This window comes from Alligator mississippiensis, chromosome 1, assembly GCF_030867095.1.
Source record: "Alligator mississippiensis isolate rAllMis1 chromosome 1, rAllMis1, whole genome shotgun sequence".
Taxonomy (NCBI): Eukaryota; Metazoa; Chordata; order Crocodylia; family Alligatoridae; genus Alligator; species Alligator mississippiensis.
Genome location: NC_081824.1, coordinates 212,046,885 through 212,064,504, shown reverse-complemented (window position 1 = coordinate 212,064,504; position 17,620 = coordinate 212,046,885). Strand labels below are relative to the sequence as shown.

Genomic DNA, 17,620 nt, shown 5'->3' with positions numbered 1-17,620 from the left:
TTAAAATGATGTAGTATAATTATTATTTGTGTTTATTGTGATAGCTCATAAAGATGTACCAAGAATTGGGGCTGTGTTGCAGTAGGCACTGTACAAAGATCAATAGAGACTGCCCTATAAAACCTTAAAAGTGGGTCATAGCGTAAATTATATGATAATAGCAAGCATGTAAGTGTAGTTTGGGGGGAAGAGTATAGGTAGGAAAGGGTAAGCTAAAAAGTAGAGAGAGAAAGGACACCAGAGGGAAGGGGATTGAGGGTGATAGGGCAGAGAGGTAGGTAAGTGGGCACATGTGAAATTAAGTTGAGGGAGAGGAAGAGGGCTGATAGAAAATAAGCCCGGACCTGTCTCAATTCTAAAAAGTTCTCTTTGTGTCCAAAATCACATTTTTGACTGCTTCTGCAGTTGCAGACTGGAGTGTCCAGTTGGATCTTCTCTGCAGTTTATAATCTATGTTTCTTTACCCATATTAATAGCTGATATTTTTGTAACTTGTGGAATTGAAGTTGGAATTTGAAATTTTCAATATAATCAACAAAATATTAAATAGTGTTACACATATTTTGATATAAATACACATTTGTTGAAAACTTACATTTTAGATGTTTTACATTTTTCTATATCTTGTTGGCTCCTGAAATTGCAAATTCTTCTTCAACAAATTTATCTGTAATTGCAAACTAAGTTTATTTAGGACAGTTTATGAATCAACTAAGAGATATATAATTATTTTCCATTTACGTTCCATTTTCTTTGTTTTTTTAATTCAGACAACGTTGCTTGATTTAGATGCCCTAGCAAGACACCTGGCTGACTGCATTCGGAGGTAAACTTTGCTAGTGATAATTTTATGTGAAATTTTCTGTTTCATTTTTAATGCAGTAAAAAAGTCTATTTTTTTTTTTCTATAGCAGAGAAATCCTTGACTATCAAGATGGTAACATAGAAGATGATGGGCTAACAGGACTTCTGCGGCTTGCAACAAGTGTTATTAAACACAAGCCGCCCTTTAAATTTTCACGGGAAGGACAGGTAGGGATAAAAGATGTAGAAAAGATTATCAAATAGATAATGTCACATTTTGTTACTGTATTTAACCTTTGTCCTTTCTTGAGCATAGTTGCTGTAGATACTGGTTTTATGGTGATTGCCAGAAACATGTTTGCTAATTGGATTGAAAGAGTAAAGTGGAGCTTATTTTTGCATCCTTTCTCCCTATCTTCAGTGTATTTTTAATCTTAAGACAAAATTGTTATGTTTTAGAGAGCCTGTTTAATTTTGCTTATTGCTAAGTATTTTCAAGACTAATCATGTTTAATCAAGTTCTTACAAATCACCAATACCTATTATTCCTTGACCAAATCCTGTGGCACCCAGTGTACCTATGAAAGATCTTAGCATAGCTTTTAAAGCTGTGAATCAGCTGCACAGCTAGACAGTTTATGAGCCACAAGAATTATGTACTGTTCCTCCTAATCCTTGTATGTGTTGTAGAGATTGAGGCAAAACAGAATTATGGACAGTTCTCTGCACTTCATGGATGCAGTTGGCCCAAACCCTGACATTGACAAGGGACTTGCACATGTTCGTCTTCCCTGTGGCAGTACTCAGCCTGCATTGCAGCTTGGCTTTTTAGGACTGAAATTCCACTTCTAAGATAACAAGCAAAGCCATTCAACAACATGATTTGCTCTGTTCTCCAGTGCTTTGTTCAAAAGTAGTCTGGCTATGGGAGTGATTTATAGAATTGCACGTGAAAGTTGAGACAATCACATCAAGCCTCATCTACTGTAATTTGCTGACATTCATTGTCTTAATAATGTATATTTCAGATAATTTGATTATCTCCTTCTAACTTGGGCATTAACTGAAATGTTTAGTATCTTCAATAAGAGTATTTACAATATGTCTTTATATAACTTCATATGTAGAGAATATGTTTTGTAGAAGAGTAATAAGACAGGAGTCTCCCTTTGAATTTTAGTCTATATAAATAACTTATAGTTGACCAGTGGGGAGTGGGATATAGGAAAAAAACGTGTGATTGGGCAGTAGAATTTAGCAAATCTTGTTAAATATCTTTTTTATTATAATGAACTGTAACATGGATTTGGAAGTTTTTGGCTCATTTTGGTAGCTTAACTTTGAGAGATTTAGTTCTGTAGACTTCTTTAAAAAAGTTTGTTTTAAGGAGGGAACTGGTGGAAGAGGGCCTGGAAAGCAGGTCTGGATGAGAAGTCAAGGCATTAGAGCATAGCGTGAAACAGTGCCAGTCACAGGGGAAGAAGGACATGAGAGACAGTTGGCTATGTAGCTTGGACAGAAGACTAAATGAAAAAATAAAATAAAACAGAGAGGAAGTTGGGTAGGATTTTGAAGATAAAGTCAGGAATTTAGATGGATAGGTATATTGTAGGGAAGCCAGGAAACAGGTTTGAAGAAGGGCTTAATATGAACAGAACAGTGGCTACAGTTGATTTTTTTTTCCAAGAAACTTTTGCTTAAAGACCTGAGTCCCAACACGTTATCTGACAATGTCTTGAACTAACATAGTTTTTAAAAGTATGTAAAATTATATATCGTATGGTATAGATTATTCTATTATTTATTTCACAATGCTACTTTGCTGCAAGCAAGTTATTTTCCTTTTAAATAGCATAAAATATGAAGGAACAGGATTCTGGAGACAGTGTTTTTGTTTTTTATTTTGAGACATTTGAGCTGTCTCTTGTAAAAATATTGGAGGCTGTTCAGCTTTGTCCAGGATATTCTGAGGCTTAGGCACATGCCAGTCACCTTCACTTCAAATTCACACTTTGTCCTTGTAGAGAACAGAGATGGTTCAGCACATACACCAATAGTTTCTTGTCAAATCCCATAAATCTTTTGCCTTTTACTAAAGATTTCCTCTTTTAGGGGACATTCAACAACGTATCAGTAGGACAATCAGCCAAATTCTCTTTCCCTCCCTCCTCCAGCATAAAATAAACTAGCCTTAAATAATGTGAAGAAAAGGCTTATAAGTTACAGAAAGGTAAATCTGCCACTACCAGCCATTCCCCAGTGTGGATACTTCATAATTGGCTGGAGCCTCTGCATCCATACACACGAGCAAAGGCAAATAGGTACTGTTTGACTTGTAAGACTTTGGCAGATGTGATCCTTTCAGGAGTTTTTCAGGTCAAGCTAAAAAAAAGTTTGTAAAGTTCCCACCTCTGGCCCAGTCCTTTTCAAAGTAAAGAGTTCCAGCATCCTCTTCTGTGCTTTCAAGGGTGTAAAGGCAAGCATCTGCAAGGTGATATATCCTCTCCTAACCTCCTTCAGGCCTTCCTTCCTTCTGTTTTTGGCATATACAAGAGCTTGGGAAAAATCCTACTGGTACCTAGATAGAAAAATTTAACACTAAAAAAACCAAGCATTCCAGTTCTGTATTTCCTACAGGATGGAACTAGATTACATTTTTTGAAGTGTGAAACAGACTAAGAGTGCATCGGCTAACAGAAAACTTCTCTTAATGCAGTTGTAAGAAATTAGCATGCAATCTGACTAATAAGGTTCCATCCCATGGGGAGAAATTATCTGATTGTTAATATTGTAGATGGCCCTGTCCACATGCAGTGAAAATAAGACCACGGAGGCTTTTCATGGAGATACTGTAAGCCTATGTGCTTTGTAAAGAATCTCATCCTAAATGCCAGGGAAAATTTAGAAGAGCAGTCTGGCTCTGTGAATATGTTGGGAATTTATGAGAAATTACAAGGACAGTAGTTGTTAATGTCTGCTTGATGCAGTAGTAGATTAATAACATCTGTGTGGATATCTTGAGCTTAGCCACCAGATGGGAGAGAATTTTATCTCTTTGAAAAAATCCTAAGAAATTTTTCTTTTGAATGACTCTCACTTGTACTCTGGGATTGTCACTAGTGATTTTAGAAATGAAATTGATAGGCCATCAAATGACAACTTAGGGTGACATTGTTATTGAAAACGTATGTCAATAATTCTAGCCTTGCTAAAGGCATTAACAGCTTGCCAATGTAAGAATTAATAATTAAAGTATATTGATGATGTTCTGCATCTTATTTCTATGTTGACAACTAGTTGAATCCAAGGAATTCAGGAAGTGGCACTGTATGGCATGTATTAACTTTTATTAAAACTGCTGTAGCAGCAAGTTGCATCTTGTCCTCAGGCTGACCTTTGACAGATATAAACTGGTTAAAAGGAAGAGAAAAGCTTTAAAAAACTCAAAGAATAAGAATTTAGTTAATGTAATAAAATAAAAATGCACCGTGTCATCTAACAAATAAAAATGAAAACACAGCAGGCAGTCTGTACACATTCATACTTTTGCTAATTGATCCCATTCAGTACTCCTCAAACCCTGCTTTTACTTAGCTTTTGGTTTCTGAAGATAAGAAAATGTAACTATGACTTAGTCAACTTTGCTTGTAGACAAGCTTATAAATTCTATGAGTAATTTGTGGACAAACAGAATAGCATCTAGTGATAAAACTCAACCCTGTGGCCCTGTTGATGTAGCAATCCTATTAGTGTTGCATTTTTCCATAAGTTTGCTATCTGCGTATCTGTGTGGCCTTTAATTTGCTAACTAAAAAAGAACAGCTGCCATATTCAAAGCTCAACTAAACAATTATTTTTAAAAGCTATTTCTGTAAAAGCATCTAGATGCAGACTTTGGCTCCTAGTCTCACCCTTAGTCAAGATATATGCAAATAAACTGTTGAGAGATTTCTTTCTAAATTCCATGGTGTCTTTTTGTCTTTGTATAAGCTGTTGCTGTTCTACTCAAATCATGTCTATTATTGACATAAATTCACTCTGTACACGGTGAAGGAAGGAAGGTCTTTCATATCATAAAGAGCCAGAGAGAATATCAGTCTGCAGAGTGTGCTTATGTTGTCTTCTGTCTCCTTGAAGAAAATATACTCTAGAATTTTTTACTCAGACTTAATTGATTCATAGTTAACCTAAAATAATTAGCTTGTAGGTACTGGGTGCTTACTAGGGCTTATCTAGGGCTTACTAGGCCAACAAATTGTATTTTATCAAATGATTGCTAACAGTTAACAACTCTCCTGTGACAAGCAAAATCTCATCCTGTCAGCTATCCACTGTCTTCCATTAATTAGCAAATTGACCTGCCCTTTTTTAAACCTATTATAAATCAGTCTGTAAAGCCTCTGATCCTTCCTCAGTATTTAAACCTTCTGTACACAGCTTTCGCCCAATTTTTTATTACTTCCTACTAGGTGCATCTATATGAGAGATTTACTAAGCTAATTATCTGCACAGTAAATGTCTCGGCGTCTACACATGCGCCCCTATTAGGGTGCACAGAACTCTGCAGCAGGGTATTTTAAAAGTCCTACCCTGCTGCAGAGTTTTTTTGTGACCACAGGGTGCTTCAGCGCTAACGGCAGGCAGGCCCTGTGCTGAAGCATCCTTGCGTGTCAGCCAGCTGCTCTGCAGCATATGGAGCCTGGTTGGAGTATCCCAGGCTGGCATGCTGACCCTCCAGGTCCCCAGCAAGCCTGGGCTACTGCGACCGGAGTGTGTGTGCTGTGCATGAATAAACTCCAGAGCATATTGCAATATAATATAATATTGCAATATGCTCTGGAGTTTATCCGTGTACATTAATTGTACACATACATGCTCCTACTCTGCATTTAAGAGTAATGTTGCTTTTGAAAAATATAATTGTATAACCATACCTTTTGAGGCCTTTGAATTGTAGGGTTGCCAACATACACTTTAATTTTTTTTTTAAATGCTAATGCTGTTGAATAAATATTACTAAAATACTATATTGAAGGAAGAGTATAGATGTGTTCCCACAGTGTTTCCAGTGGAAATGTTCATCTGGAAAGAAATGTAACAAATTATAATTTCACATTTGTTGACCTGTATTAATATGACTTGGAACATCTATGTTTTATACTACCTCTTTAATCCATTTATTAATGTCCCTGTTAACATAGATTTACTTTGTTTGGGAAATGTTTTAATGTGTAATTTTAATCATGAAGTCTATAATTATTGTTTTTAAACCCTAAATATATAGTTCAGTAACATTACAAGTCAACATTTTATGAACAATATGAAAAAAAATGATACTATGATCCGGATGAAAGTTTTATGACTAATTAATTATTCATAGATTTTTAAGTCCAGAGAAATCATTAAATCACTTAGTCTGATCACTCCTGGATGAAACTGGCATTTTCAGAAATACTACTTGAAGCATGCCTGGATAGGTGAGATTCTAGCTGTATAGATGTCCCTGGATATTTGCCATCTATTTCAGCAATGCCAGGCTTTTATCCTTTTTATACTAGAAATTCTGTTGATCATTCATTTCAGTTTGCTTTTCTCACATTTAGCATTAGTACATGTTCCTTTCATTATGGTTTACTTCACTTATTTACAGAAGAAAAGAGAAAATTGTACAAAACCGTGAAGTGCATAAATTTCATAGTGTTAAAATGTAGTTTTTAAGGTATAACATGTAGGATCTGTTGAAACAATTATCTTTGTTATGTTGTAGATTCCTCCGGTTATATAAATCTGCCATTATAGAAACTTTTCAGTTAGATAAAGTCTATACTTTACTGAGTTATGGATGTTTGGCAGCCTGCATTCACTTTTTTCCCCTGCTGACATTATATCAAATAGTAGAGTTGGGTAACAGCTAAGGTTAATGTGTCTTACTCCTTTTCAGTGGACTCATTTATTTTTCAGTCATGATAAGTTAAGACATTTACAATGCTGCTTTTCATGTTATGGGAATTCTACTTTTCGGTACGTTGCTTAACGTTGCAGAGGTTGCACTGTTAAAGTTTACAGTTCAAAATGTATGTATAAGATATGTAAACTGTTTTTATTTGATGAAGAAGTATACATCAAAAGATTGAAATTATATGAAATAATATGTCCGTGTTCTTTTTAATATTTATACAAACTGATATACCTACTGATTGAATTGTTTTACAGGAGTTTCTAAGAGACATCTTCAATCTTCTGTTTTTGCTGCCAAGTCTAAAAGATAGACAACAGCCAAAATGCAAGTCACATTCTTCAAGGGCTGCTGCTTATGACTTGTTGGTAGAAATGGTAAAGGGGTCTGTAGAAAACTACAGGCTGCTCCACAACTGGGTTATGGCACAACATATGCAGTGTAAGAACTTTATTCACCTTTAGTTTTTTTTTAAGTGTTTTGTGCAAAATTAGATATATTTCACTATTAATATTTTGGGGCATGGATTTTATTTAGAATATCTTGTTTTATAAAGATCACTTAAAAAAAATGGGAATATACCTCAAGTGCACACTCCCACTCTAACCCTTATGTCCACTCCCATGCTGGTACAGCCTGGCACAGTGTCCCAATGGGGAATTTATTTGCATCTCCAATAGATCCTTTTGGAAACAGAAAACCTACACCTCACTCAGCATTGTTTCTTGAAGAGGGAGTACATTGTAGAGAGTGTTACTTAGAGAATTCCCCCAGACAGGTGCTTCAAGATGAGTACTGTTTTTTCCACAATTGTATATCACAAGAGGCCACTGTTTTGCTTGTTTTTTTTCATCCTTCCTAAGCCATACCATGATGACTTCATCTCTAAATCTAAGACTCAAAACAAGATTTATTAAGAATATGTAGTAAGAGTTGGTTTAGCACAAAAGTGTATCCAGATATCTAGACATACTTGGCATAGTTAAACTGGGTAGGTGCATCTTAGAAAAATTGCAATGAAGGCCTTATCAGAACTAACATTTTCTTAAATATCCTTTCTGTTTTTACTACAGAACAGTATCATAAGGGGTGCTAGTGTGACTTAAGGTTTTAACAGTACGCATATAATCTTTAAATATTTCTGTTCTTGAAACATTTTCTCCTTGAATTAAGACCCCTTGTTTCCATTTAGTATTTACCATATTTGCTCAAATATAAGATGAGGTTTTGCCCTATGGTCAGCCTGGGGAAAAAAGCTCCTTATCGTACATTCCTTATCATACAAGGAAACCTAGTTAGATACATTGTCTCATTAAATTGACACCAAGAGCAGCATGTGCTCAGTAATGGACATCTGATTAAATGCAGCCAGCACTGAGCATGACTATAAAACACTTGACCCATATTGGATGAGCATACTGATGGAAACCTACCAGAAGGATATGTTAGTGCCGCCCATCTGAATAAGATATATGGTAGTGCCCATTGCTGTCAGCCCCCCCTCAGTGGCAACAAGTCACTGTGAGCCACAACATTTAATTCATTTCAACTTCCTCTTCACTGAGCTGTCTCCCTTGCAGCAGTTTTAAAAAAACTAAGTCTTTGGATGAACTAAGTCTATGGGTACTTATAGTAATTTGCCTATATACAAGTTATTATAGACAGGTTTATTTCAAAGTCAATGTTTTCAAATTTACCCCTCACTTCCATGTGCTCAGGGAGATCAGGGTCTGACAGTCAGGAGGGGGTGAGATGTTGCAGGGGGAAGAAGTTGTAGGGGCAGAGGGCAAGGGGACTACTTGACCCCTCCCAGATTTATTTTTCCAACTGTAGCAGTGGGAGAGGGACAAATTCAAGGCAGACCTCCAGTGATTAGTTTCTGTACCTGGAAAATTATAAAAAATGTGTACATTTTCCATACATGGAATCTAATTATTATTTAATTATCATCTTATATTCAGGTGGTCTTGTATTTAAGTGAATATGATAAAATATCTGGTCCTGTAAGTGCATATGCTCACTTTTTGGAGTGACTATAGTAGCATATATGTCATTCTCTTCTGATTTGGTTTCTGATTTTTCCTTCTTGAAGAAACCTTGACAAAGGGCAGCTCTTACCCTCAACTGAGCTGTTCCTGACCTCTGATAGTTCACAGAACAATCACAACATTTGGTTAAAGTAGGATATATTTTCCTTCCCAGTCTTTTTTCTGAAGTTGATTGAAGTGGCTATTCTAGTTGTGTGTGTCTGACAGGATCAAGGTTTGGGTTCCCATTGTCTGTCTGTTCCTTATTAGCTTTTCTCCTCTGTTGTCATATGATGCCTTCCTAGTGATTACCACCTTGTGCAGGTATTTACGGTCAACTTCTATCTGTACTCATAAGTTTGAAGTGCAGCGTTGAAAGCGGAGCTTCCTTTGTATAAATGGGAAACCCTGTTCCCATTTATCTGTTTTATTTCCTATTAAAATTCATAATAATTTTCCTGGCATCTTTTTTCAGCTCTAAGATTTCTCTGTATAGCCTTCAAAAAATTTATCCAAATTTCTCTAGGGTAACAATCTTTAATATGTCGTAATTGATACAGTACCACTGTGCACTATCAGTACCTTACTATCCAAAAAGGGAATTACTTCCCATTTTGCATTTTCCCTTTCTCCAAACTGTCCCCATCTCTATATTTAGGGAGAAACATATAATAAATATATTGTATATGAAACTGAAACTTTTTACTTACAGAAGCATTCAGATGCTAGCTGTATAGACATTCAAGCCAAGATTTAAAAAAAAAAATCACTTTTGTTTTTTGAAGATCTTTTTGGCTGTAATCTCCATTACATGCTGATAATTCTCATGCATTTTCTCTTTGTACTAGTTTGTCATCTTAATCTGCTTGTTCCTCTCTTTCTAGTTGCGGCTTTCCTCCTTGCTTCAGTTGCAGTTTTTGCCACTTGAGATTCAATGATCCTGATCATTCTAGTTTCTCTGGCTTTTTCTCTAGTGTGGACTTGCCATTAATTTTGCTTTCTTCCAACATAGTATTCCTTAGATCATTTTTTTCTGTTCTCCAGATCTATCTGATCCACTCTACGAATTTACATTTTCATATATCGGTCATGTGGAATGTTTTATGTAGCAACCATGGCTAGTTTTGTTTTTTTATTCTGAAATACTAATTTTAGAGGTGCACCGTTATATCAGTTGCATATCAGATCGGCACCAATAAAAGGGAAATTTACATTATCAGTTATCGGCTTTTTGTGGTCATTGTAGCTGATGATGTTCTTTGAGAAATATAATTAATTATGCCTTCTGGCTGGGTCCCCAGACACCTGGGTTCCCTCTTGCCTACAGGGCTAGGGCCCCCAGTTGCCTGGGTTCCCTCAGGAAACTTTGACTTTCCCCTTGCAGACAGGCAGCATTCTAGCCTGCAAGGGGTCCTGCTTGGAGCTGCCAGAAGCGTGTGTGCAGCTGCACACATGCATGTGGCCAGGAAAACAGCTGGGCAGTGTAGAGAACAGCTCCTTGCAGGTAAGTCTGTGGAGGGGAAGGGGCAGGAGGGAATGGGGCCAGGAGCTGGGAGCGGGACAGCAACACAGGCGGATGTTCATGTGGGGGGTGGCTCCCCACCACTGCACACACCCCTTGGGGTAGGCATGTCAGACTTGTGCACGGAGACATGTGGCCAGCACAGGGCTCCTGGGGCAAAGGCAGCAGAGGGGAGAGCTCAGCCTACAGTGGGCAGTCTGCATCCGCCCTCACCTCGCTCAGCTCTGCCCTGCTTAAAAGTATCCCCACATTTAAAAATGGTGGCGGTGGTGCTTGATCTAAGGCTTATTCAACACGCTTTAGTTCATGTGCCCCTGCCACCCTTTTTAAGCCCTGGGACACCAATACATGTGATGCAGGAGACTGCTGGAGCATGCCAAAAAAGAGGTTTATTTATATCAGTACATTTGTAAGTACTGACAGAACGATTTTTCTTCTTTTTTTCGTGCGCTCCAGTAGCTTCTGCTGTCATGTATAACCAAATGGGTTATCAGATTGGTATTGGCTGATATGACTGGTTAATATTTGGCTGTCGGTATCAGCCAAGAAAATCTTTATCAGTGCACTCCTAACTAATTTTCTGTCTTGGGCTGAGCACCTTCCCCTGTTATTTCTGTGATACAATTCTGATCTTCCTAATATTTTTAAATAAAGATTTTTGTCTTTGCTTAGCTCTATGACTTGCTTTAAAAAAAATCTGTGTCTTCTTACCTATTTGTTTCTCCCTTAGTCTTCCTCCCCCCAAAAAATTATTAAGTTTTTCCTTGTTTTTTCATTTTAATGGTTAATTTTTGATGTTCGTTGCAGGGATCCTATGTCTTGATTCCAGTTTAACTTTTAGCTCCCAATTCTGCCGCTGCCTTGTCCCTTTTTATACGAGCTTTTCTTGTGTTCATATTGACTGAAGCCAGTATAGGAGTGGCAGTTCGTAAGGGATTGCTTTAAGTGGGTGCGAAAGGATAAGGTGCTAATTTTTCCTTGAATGTCTCTGATGCAACAGTAGTAGAGGCAGTATGGTGTACTGCAATGAGTTTTCCTCAAAGATCTAATAAAAATAGATTTTTATTAGGAGACTATGAAGACAATTCAATTAAAGCAAAATAAACCCTGTATGTTAAAAAAATGGTCTTGTGCTCAGCAAGAATTAAGCTAGATAAATACGATCTTGATTAACTGTAATAAAACAAGGCCTTGTCAGAGCTAGTATTTTTCTTATCATCACCAACACAGATCCCATTAGTAGCAGTAATAGAGGGAGTTTATTTGGTATACTTTACTAATCAACATTTGGTTGGATTGAACTATACGAGGCTTACAAATATGTATTTTACTAAATCACACCATCCTTGAAACGCTTGTCTACTAATATGTATCTCCAGTTTCTAAAGGGAGGGTTGCTTCTGTGCAGTATTATAGCCGATTCTTAGTGAAAAGACCTTTGTAAACCATTGTTTCTGCAGTGACAATGGTACCACATATAAAATTTGACTTCTCATGGCTCACTAATTGTTTTCTGTGATGTGGCAACACTAGTATGAGTACATGACTCCATTCTCCACAGCTCTCAGCCAGTCAGGTGGTAGCTAGACTGGAGGAAGGATTTTTGTACATAGAAAGATGTTCGTACTGATTCTGCCACCTCAGAAAAAATGTTTAACAAGGTAAGATGAAATTGTTTTTCAGTGTTGTTGCTATCATCAGAATGGACAAATGGTCTCAACTTGTATTGATTGTGCAGGAAGCAGGCAGTTAAAATGGGCTGTGTTACAATGAAGGGAGTAGGTCTGAACAAACAAGCTAAGAAGCACATAAATATGATTTTGTAGAGGTGAGTGGTAAGGTTGTGTGACGCTTCCGTAGGTGATTCGATTTGGAGGAGATTCGGCCCAATTCGGGGACTGAATCTCTGAATCCAAATTGAATTTGGAGACCAATTGAAAGCTCTGAATCAATTTGAAGCATCCAAATCGATTTGGAAAAGCTTCAGAAAAGATTCAGTTGCTTCAGAGATTCAGTCATAGATTAAACAGGCAACTAACACAGCTGCATCCAGCTGGTAAGTCTGTTGGGGGAAAGGGGAGGGGAGGGGAGGGAGGGAGGGCTTGGGGCTTGGACTGGGACAAGCTGCCCAGCCAGAGTGTGGGGTGTGTTAGGGAGGGGGGCATGGGATGCGGCCACAGCAGTGCTGGGAGTGGGGGCTCTGCCCTGCTGTTGCTTGCCCGGGGGGGAGGGGGGGGTGCAGAATGCAGGTGCAGCTCACTCCAAGTAGAAGGGAGCAAGCAGCAGCAGGGCATAGCCCCCACTCCCAGCACTGCCATGCCTGCATCCTGCACCTCCAGCATCAGCTGGCAAGCAGCAGGGCAGAGGCCCCACTCCCAGTGCTGATGTGGGCACAGTAGCACTGGGAGTAGGGGCTATGCCCTGCTGCAGCCCGGAATGAGCCATGCCTGCATCATGCCACCCCATGCCAGCTGGGCAAGTGGCAGCGGAGCATAACCCCCGTGGCTCCCTCATCAGGGCAGAGGCAGGCATAGCCAGAGGAACTGCAGGGGAAGCCTTGTCTGGCCCCTCCCCCACCCAGCCCCAGCCTCCTGGCAGCTGCCCCATGGTGCGGGTGCAGCGTGGCTTGGCAGGGCACTGTGTGATGTCTGGGGGCTGTGGCAGCTCCAACAGTCAGCTGAACCTCAACACTGCTCAGCCCCAGCAACCCCAGATCCTAGACAGTGCCAGCAACCTGCTGAGCTGTGCTGCACCTGTGGCAGGTGCCACACGGGACTGGGGGGGGGTAACCCCCACTGCCCCGTGCTGTGTGGGGTGGGGCTCTGCTATGAGCACCCAGAGGCCCCAATTGACGCTGCTGCAGTCAGTACGACCGGAGCTTTTTTTTTTTTTTTGCTTTTAAGTGCCGGGACTAGGGCCAGGTGGGGTCTAGGGCCAGGCAGGGCATTCAGGGGGACTTCTCTCGCAGCTTCCCTTGCCCCAGGATTGGCAGGCACAGCGAGAAGCTGTGGGAGAACCGGCAGCCACCTGGCTGTGCCTGTGCCTGCCTCTCCCCAGCCGATCCAAATCACCAAATCTCTCTGAGTCGGTGCTGAATCTTCCAAAGCTGATTCGTTTGAATCAAATCGATTCAGGACAGTGAATCTCTGAATCGAATCACTGAATCGAGTCACTGTCCGCCAAATCGGCCGAATCCAAATTGAATACTTCCCTATTCACACAGGCCTAGAGAGTGGACTTCCTCCCTAAGGCAGCAGTCCTGTGGCTACTTTGGAAGGGGTTTTCTTTTAAAGACTTGTCATCTGAAAAAATAGCAACAATTACATGCAGATTCAGACAGCGATGTCTCAAGAAATTAATTATTGAGTGCCCGTCTGGCAGAGGATGTCTACTCTTTTTCTTTGTTTTTCTTATTGGCTGGCCAGAATTTGGCTATAGGTTGGAAGTTTAGCTACCTTTCCCATTTATAAGGTTTTTCATACCACCTGAGCAGAAAGAACTTTAAATAATCACATTTGTTTCTTTACCTAGTGTATTACGATGTTAGATTCCTTTCAGAATAGAATGCTTTAGGTCTAGCTTTGGGGGTACCTTAGCTAATTGTCAGAGCTGATCAAGCTGGGAGGGGAATCTCAAAGAACACGAGAGGCAACTTCATGACCTTGAACCTCCAGGATGCTGAAGTAGGAAGACTACTGAATCTTTGGAATTGTGATTAATTTTGGACCTCCTGTTCATGGAAGGTAGGTAGGCATCTGTGGTAACCAGAAAACCCCAGCTTTTTTCTTAAAGTTGAGAGATATGTCTAATCAAAGGAGAGATGCCTTCACAACTTGAGAATGAGAGTTAGGTGTTCTGAGTTCTTCCAGTGAGTTCTGTTGGGAGTCATTGGAAGTGTAACATGGCCTAGGGACCACAACTTTGAGGCCTCAACAAGGCCACATGCAACTGCGTAGATGCCAACTCTTTACACTGGAAAGAATGAATTGGAACCTTAAGATCTGAAGAATTCAGTTTAGGGAGGGAATTGTCTGGTTGCTATCTTAATTAGTACTCCTAAGAGACAGTATTTTTTGAGAAAAGCTTTGTTTAAGCTTCCCAATGGCCAAATTAACTAAGGCTAGAAACAGATGTTGTTTTTGCTGCAGGATCACCTGTGCTGGGATGTGTCTCAGCACAACTGATCTGATTGATTGGCAGGTACAGCGTGAAACCTGCATCCCAGAATCCCCTGTTTAGGGCCATTGGAGAGCATGGGCAGCCTGAGCTACAGGGATTACGCCATAAGCAAACAGAGATACCTTTGAGAATAAAGTGCAACAAACTGACCATGTATCATCAGCAAACAATTTTAGGCACTTGGAACATGACAAGGGGTAAAACCAGCTGTTTGTTCAAAACTTGTACCACCATAAAATTATGGCTGTACAAGAGCAATGTCCGTTTGAAGCCTCAATGTTATCACACCATGGGGACTGCCGCTGAAATTTTCTGGAATAATTGGGCCCAGACCCTTTCTTTCTTGATTGTAGCTATGCTGATAATCGTGATGTTTTCTGAGACCAATATCAAACTGAAGATTAGATTGTTAAATTGAATGTGTAGAATATCTGGTGGTTCTGGTATATGAAGATTTCATTCTTCAGTTTAGTGCGTATTTCAGTTTAGACGTTGGACCTTATGGACTAAGACCCTCTTTTTTCATTTTTCCATTTCTGACAACAGAACATGTTTTCTAAGAGGGATAAGGAATAGTTTGTGACACCTTCCACCTTTTCTTAGGGAGCTTCGGGAGGACAGCAAGGCCTAGTTGACCCTAAATTGGCTCAAAGCTGGATAAAACATTAAACCATGTTTTTGAGCACGCTGACAGTGAGCTCCCTATGACAAGAATTCATTATTCCAGCATATTACAGAGGACATCTTGGGACAAAAAAACTGTTGCCTCCTTTCTTTTAAAATATATGAGGATTTTGATATAGCTCTAATTGCCATTACTTCTCCCTGGCCCTCCTTGCAACAAAACAATTTTAACAGCCTTTTTTGTTTTCTCCAGGGAGTTGAAAAGGATATGGGTAACTTGGAAACAAACATCCCCAAAGCCAAGTGCTTAAAATATGTCTGTCATTGTGTGAGACAGCCAGAATGTGCACAAATCACTGTACATCTTATAGAATGTGGAGAAAAATACTTGGTGGCTTGGGAATAGAACCAGAAGGGGGAGCCTCACCCAATTTTAATCAATTTCACAATAGCTAGATGGGTATCTGAGTCCATTTTGTAAAGCTTAATGGGAGAACAGCAGGGAGCTTTGAAGATTTGAGTTCCACTAGATCAGGGGTGGGCAAAATACGACTTGTGGGCCAGATCCAGCCTTTGGAGGGCCTTTGTCCAGCCCACAGCAGGTGCCTTGGGCTACCTGGCCCAGGTGTTGTCCCACGGTGGCGCATCCTGGGTACACAGCAGGGCTGGGGCAGCTCTGTGCTGGACTGCCTTTCTAGGCAGCTGCTGGCCCCAGCCCTGTGGTACTGGCAGAGACCCACGGGCAGTGTGTAGAGCTCTGAAAGAAAGAATAGTAGTCAAGCAGAGAGGGATAATTGTCAAGCAGACAAGGTGGGACAGCAACTGTGGAAAGCCTTCACAGAAGCTGCAAGGCAAAGAAGGAAATAGATATAAAAAGCCTATCTCTGTACTGGCTATCCCTTGCTTGACTAGCAGATGAGGAGAGCCATCTCACTCATATGGACTGTTGACAGCCATATCACAGACAAAGGTTCATTATAAAGAGAGAGAGAGACTGTCAGGTTGAAATAATAAAAACAGTATGTGTAACTTGCCTAGTTTTATACTTTGCTGCCAGACATAGGCTATAAACACATTGCAGGTATAATGCAGAGAAGGAAGTGTTAGTCAAAGCACTTAGTCTATTTTCTGACCATTTTAGCCATGCATCCTGGTAGAGTCGCATCTTTCTTCACTCTCCTTTCCCAGTTCCTTTTAGTTAGTTCTCTTACCACTTTCAGGTTTCTTTGACATGCCTGACTTCAATAGTATAGGGGAAACATTCCCAACCGGAAAAAAGATGGGATGTTTGTTCCTAAGGTACCCAAATTAATCCAAGATTGTATTCAGTGCTGCTGTTAAATAGTTTGTTTTACAGTTTCACTTTTGCATCTTATTTCAAATAGTTTATGCCATTAAAGAGAACCTTATGTAGTGGGGGGTTGGCTTCTATAGCGTGGCTGTGATCCTCTTCCTTGGATCTTTTCAGCATATTTTAACAAACTACTTCCTATCTTTGCAGTTGACAGGGTTTTTGTAATTTAATTCTTAACAGTAAATCTACTCTGTCTAATATAAATAATGGGTACATTTGTTGCTTTGCCTCATGAAAAGACAGATCCCTGATAGGAGCCTATGGGTGCCAAAGACTCCATTTGGCTTCCCTTCAGGTGCGATGTGGCTGTGTGTGAATGGCTGATATTACATAAGACATAAGAGGATGTCACTGTGCTATTAGGGATCTGAGCATGAGTGGCTGGTGCTTGTCTATGGTGTGTTTGGGGAGGCATAACGAGTTGCTAAGCAGTCTTTTTACCTTCAACCTATTAAGTATTTGTACCTAATGCTTCCACCATTGCTGGCTTTTTGCTTGCCTTCAGGGTATAATGCTGGGAATGTTAGAGAAAGTGAAGAGGAAGAGAAAAGAATGACAAGTAGAGGGGAGGGGGGGAGAGAGAAATCCAATAAAGATGGTGGAGAAATGAGGGGTGGGGGAGGGAAAGATCAAATAAAGTAAATGCATCCTATAGTATTCCAGAAACTGCACCAATTTTGATGTGGTACTTTTTAAGGAAGATAGTTAAAACAGCAATCGTTATTAGGTGCTGGGAGAAATCAGGACCAAAACTTCTGATCTAAGGAATTAAATTGAACGAAGATCCATATCTTTAAAACATATCCTCTACTTTTCACATTTTGTCACTTACTTAGTTGTTAGTGAAAGAAACAACATTTCTGAATTGTGGCATATGGGAGCTATGGCAATCGCCTCTCTTTAATAGCTGCCATGTTTCAACATGCCTTTAAAATTTAATCTAGACAAATAAAAATAGTTGGCATATGCTAAAATTTACATTTTGAAGTACTTCTCTTTGCATGCATAAACTGGTGTGCAGTAGATTTTTAAGGTTCACTTAAGAGGTCTACTGAAGGTTTTTCCCACTGTGAAGTTGGTTACTTTTTCACTATGAAATTGCTACAGAAAAACAAGCTTTCTTAATATCAGTAGCTTACCAGAAATACATTTTG

At 39.6% G+C, this 17,620-nt stretch overlaps 1 protein-coding gene across 3 annotated transcripts in view; it reads left to right on the top strand.

The window, feature by feature from the left end:
* The window catches only part of USP34 (ubiquitin specific peptidase 34), a 239,073-nt gene that overhangs the window by 159,742 nt on the left and 61,711 nt on the right, over positions 1-17,620 (top strand). For 2 of the 3 annotated variants that reach the window (XM_014595059.3, XM_006273750.4), the window contains 3 exons: positions 771-826; positions 912-1,032; positions 7,018-7,201. In XM_014595059.3, coding sequence (XP_014450545.1) covers positions 771-826; positions 912-1,032; positions 7,018-7,201 — 361 coding nt within the window. The remainder of the gene's footprint in view (positions 1-770; positions 827-911; positions 1,033-7,017; positions 7,202-17,620) is intronic. The other variant, XM_019500736.2, reaches the window with a different exon arrangement.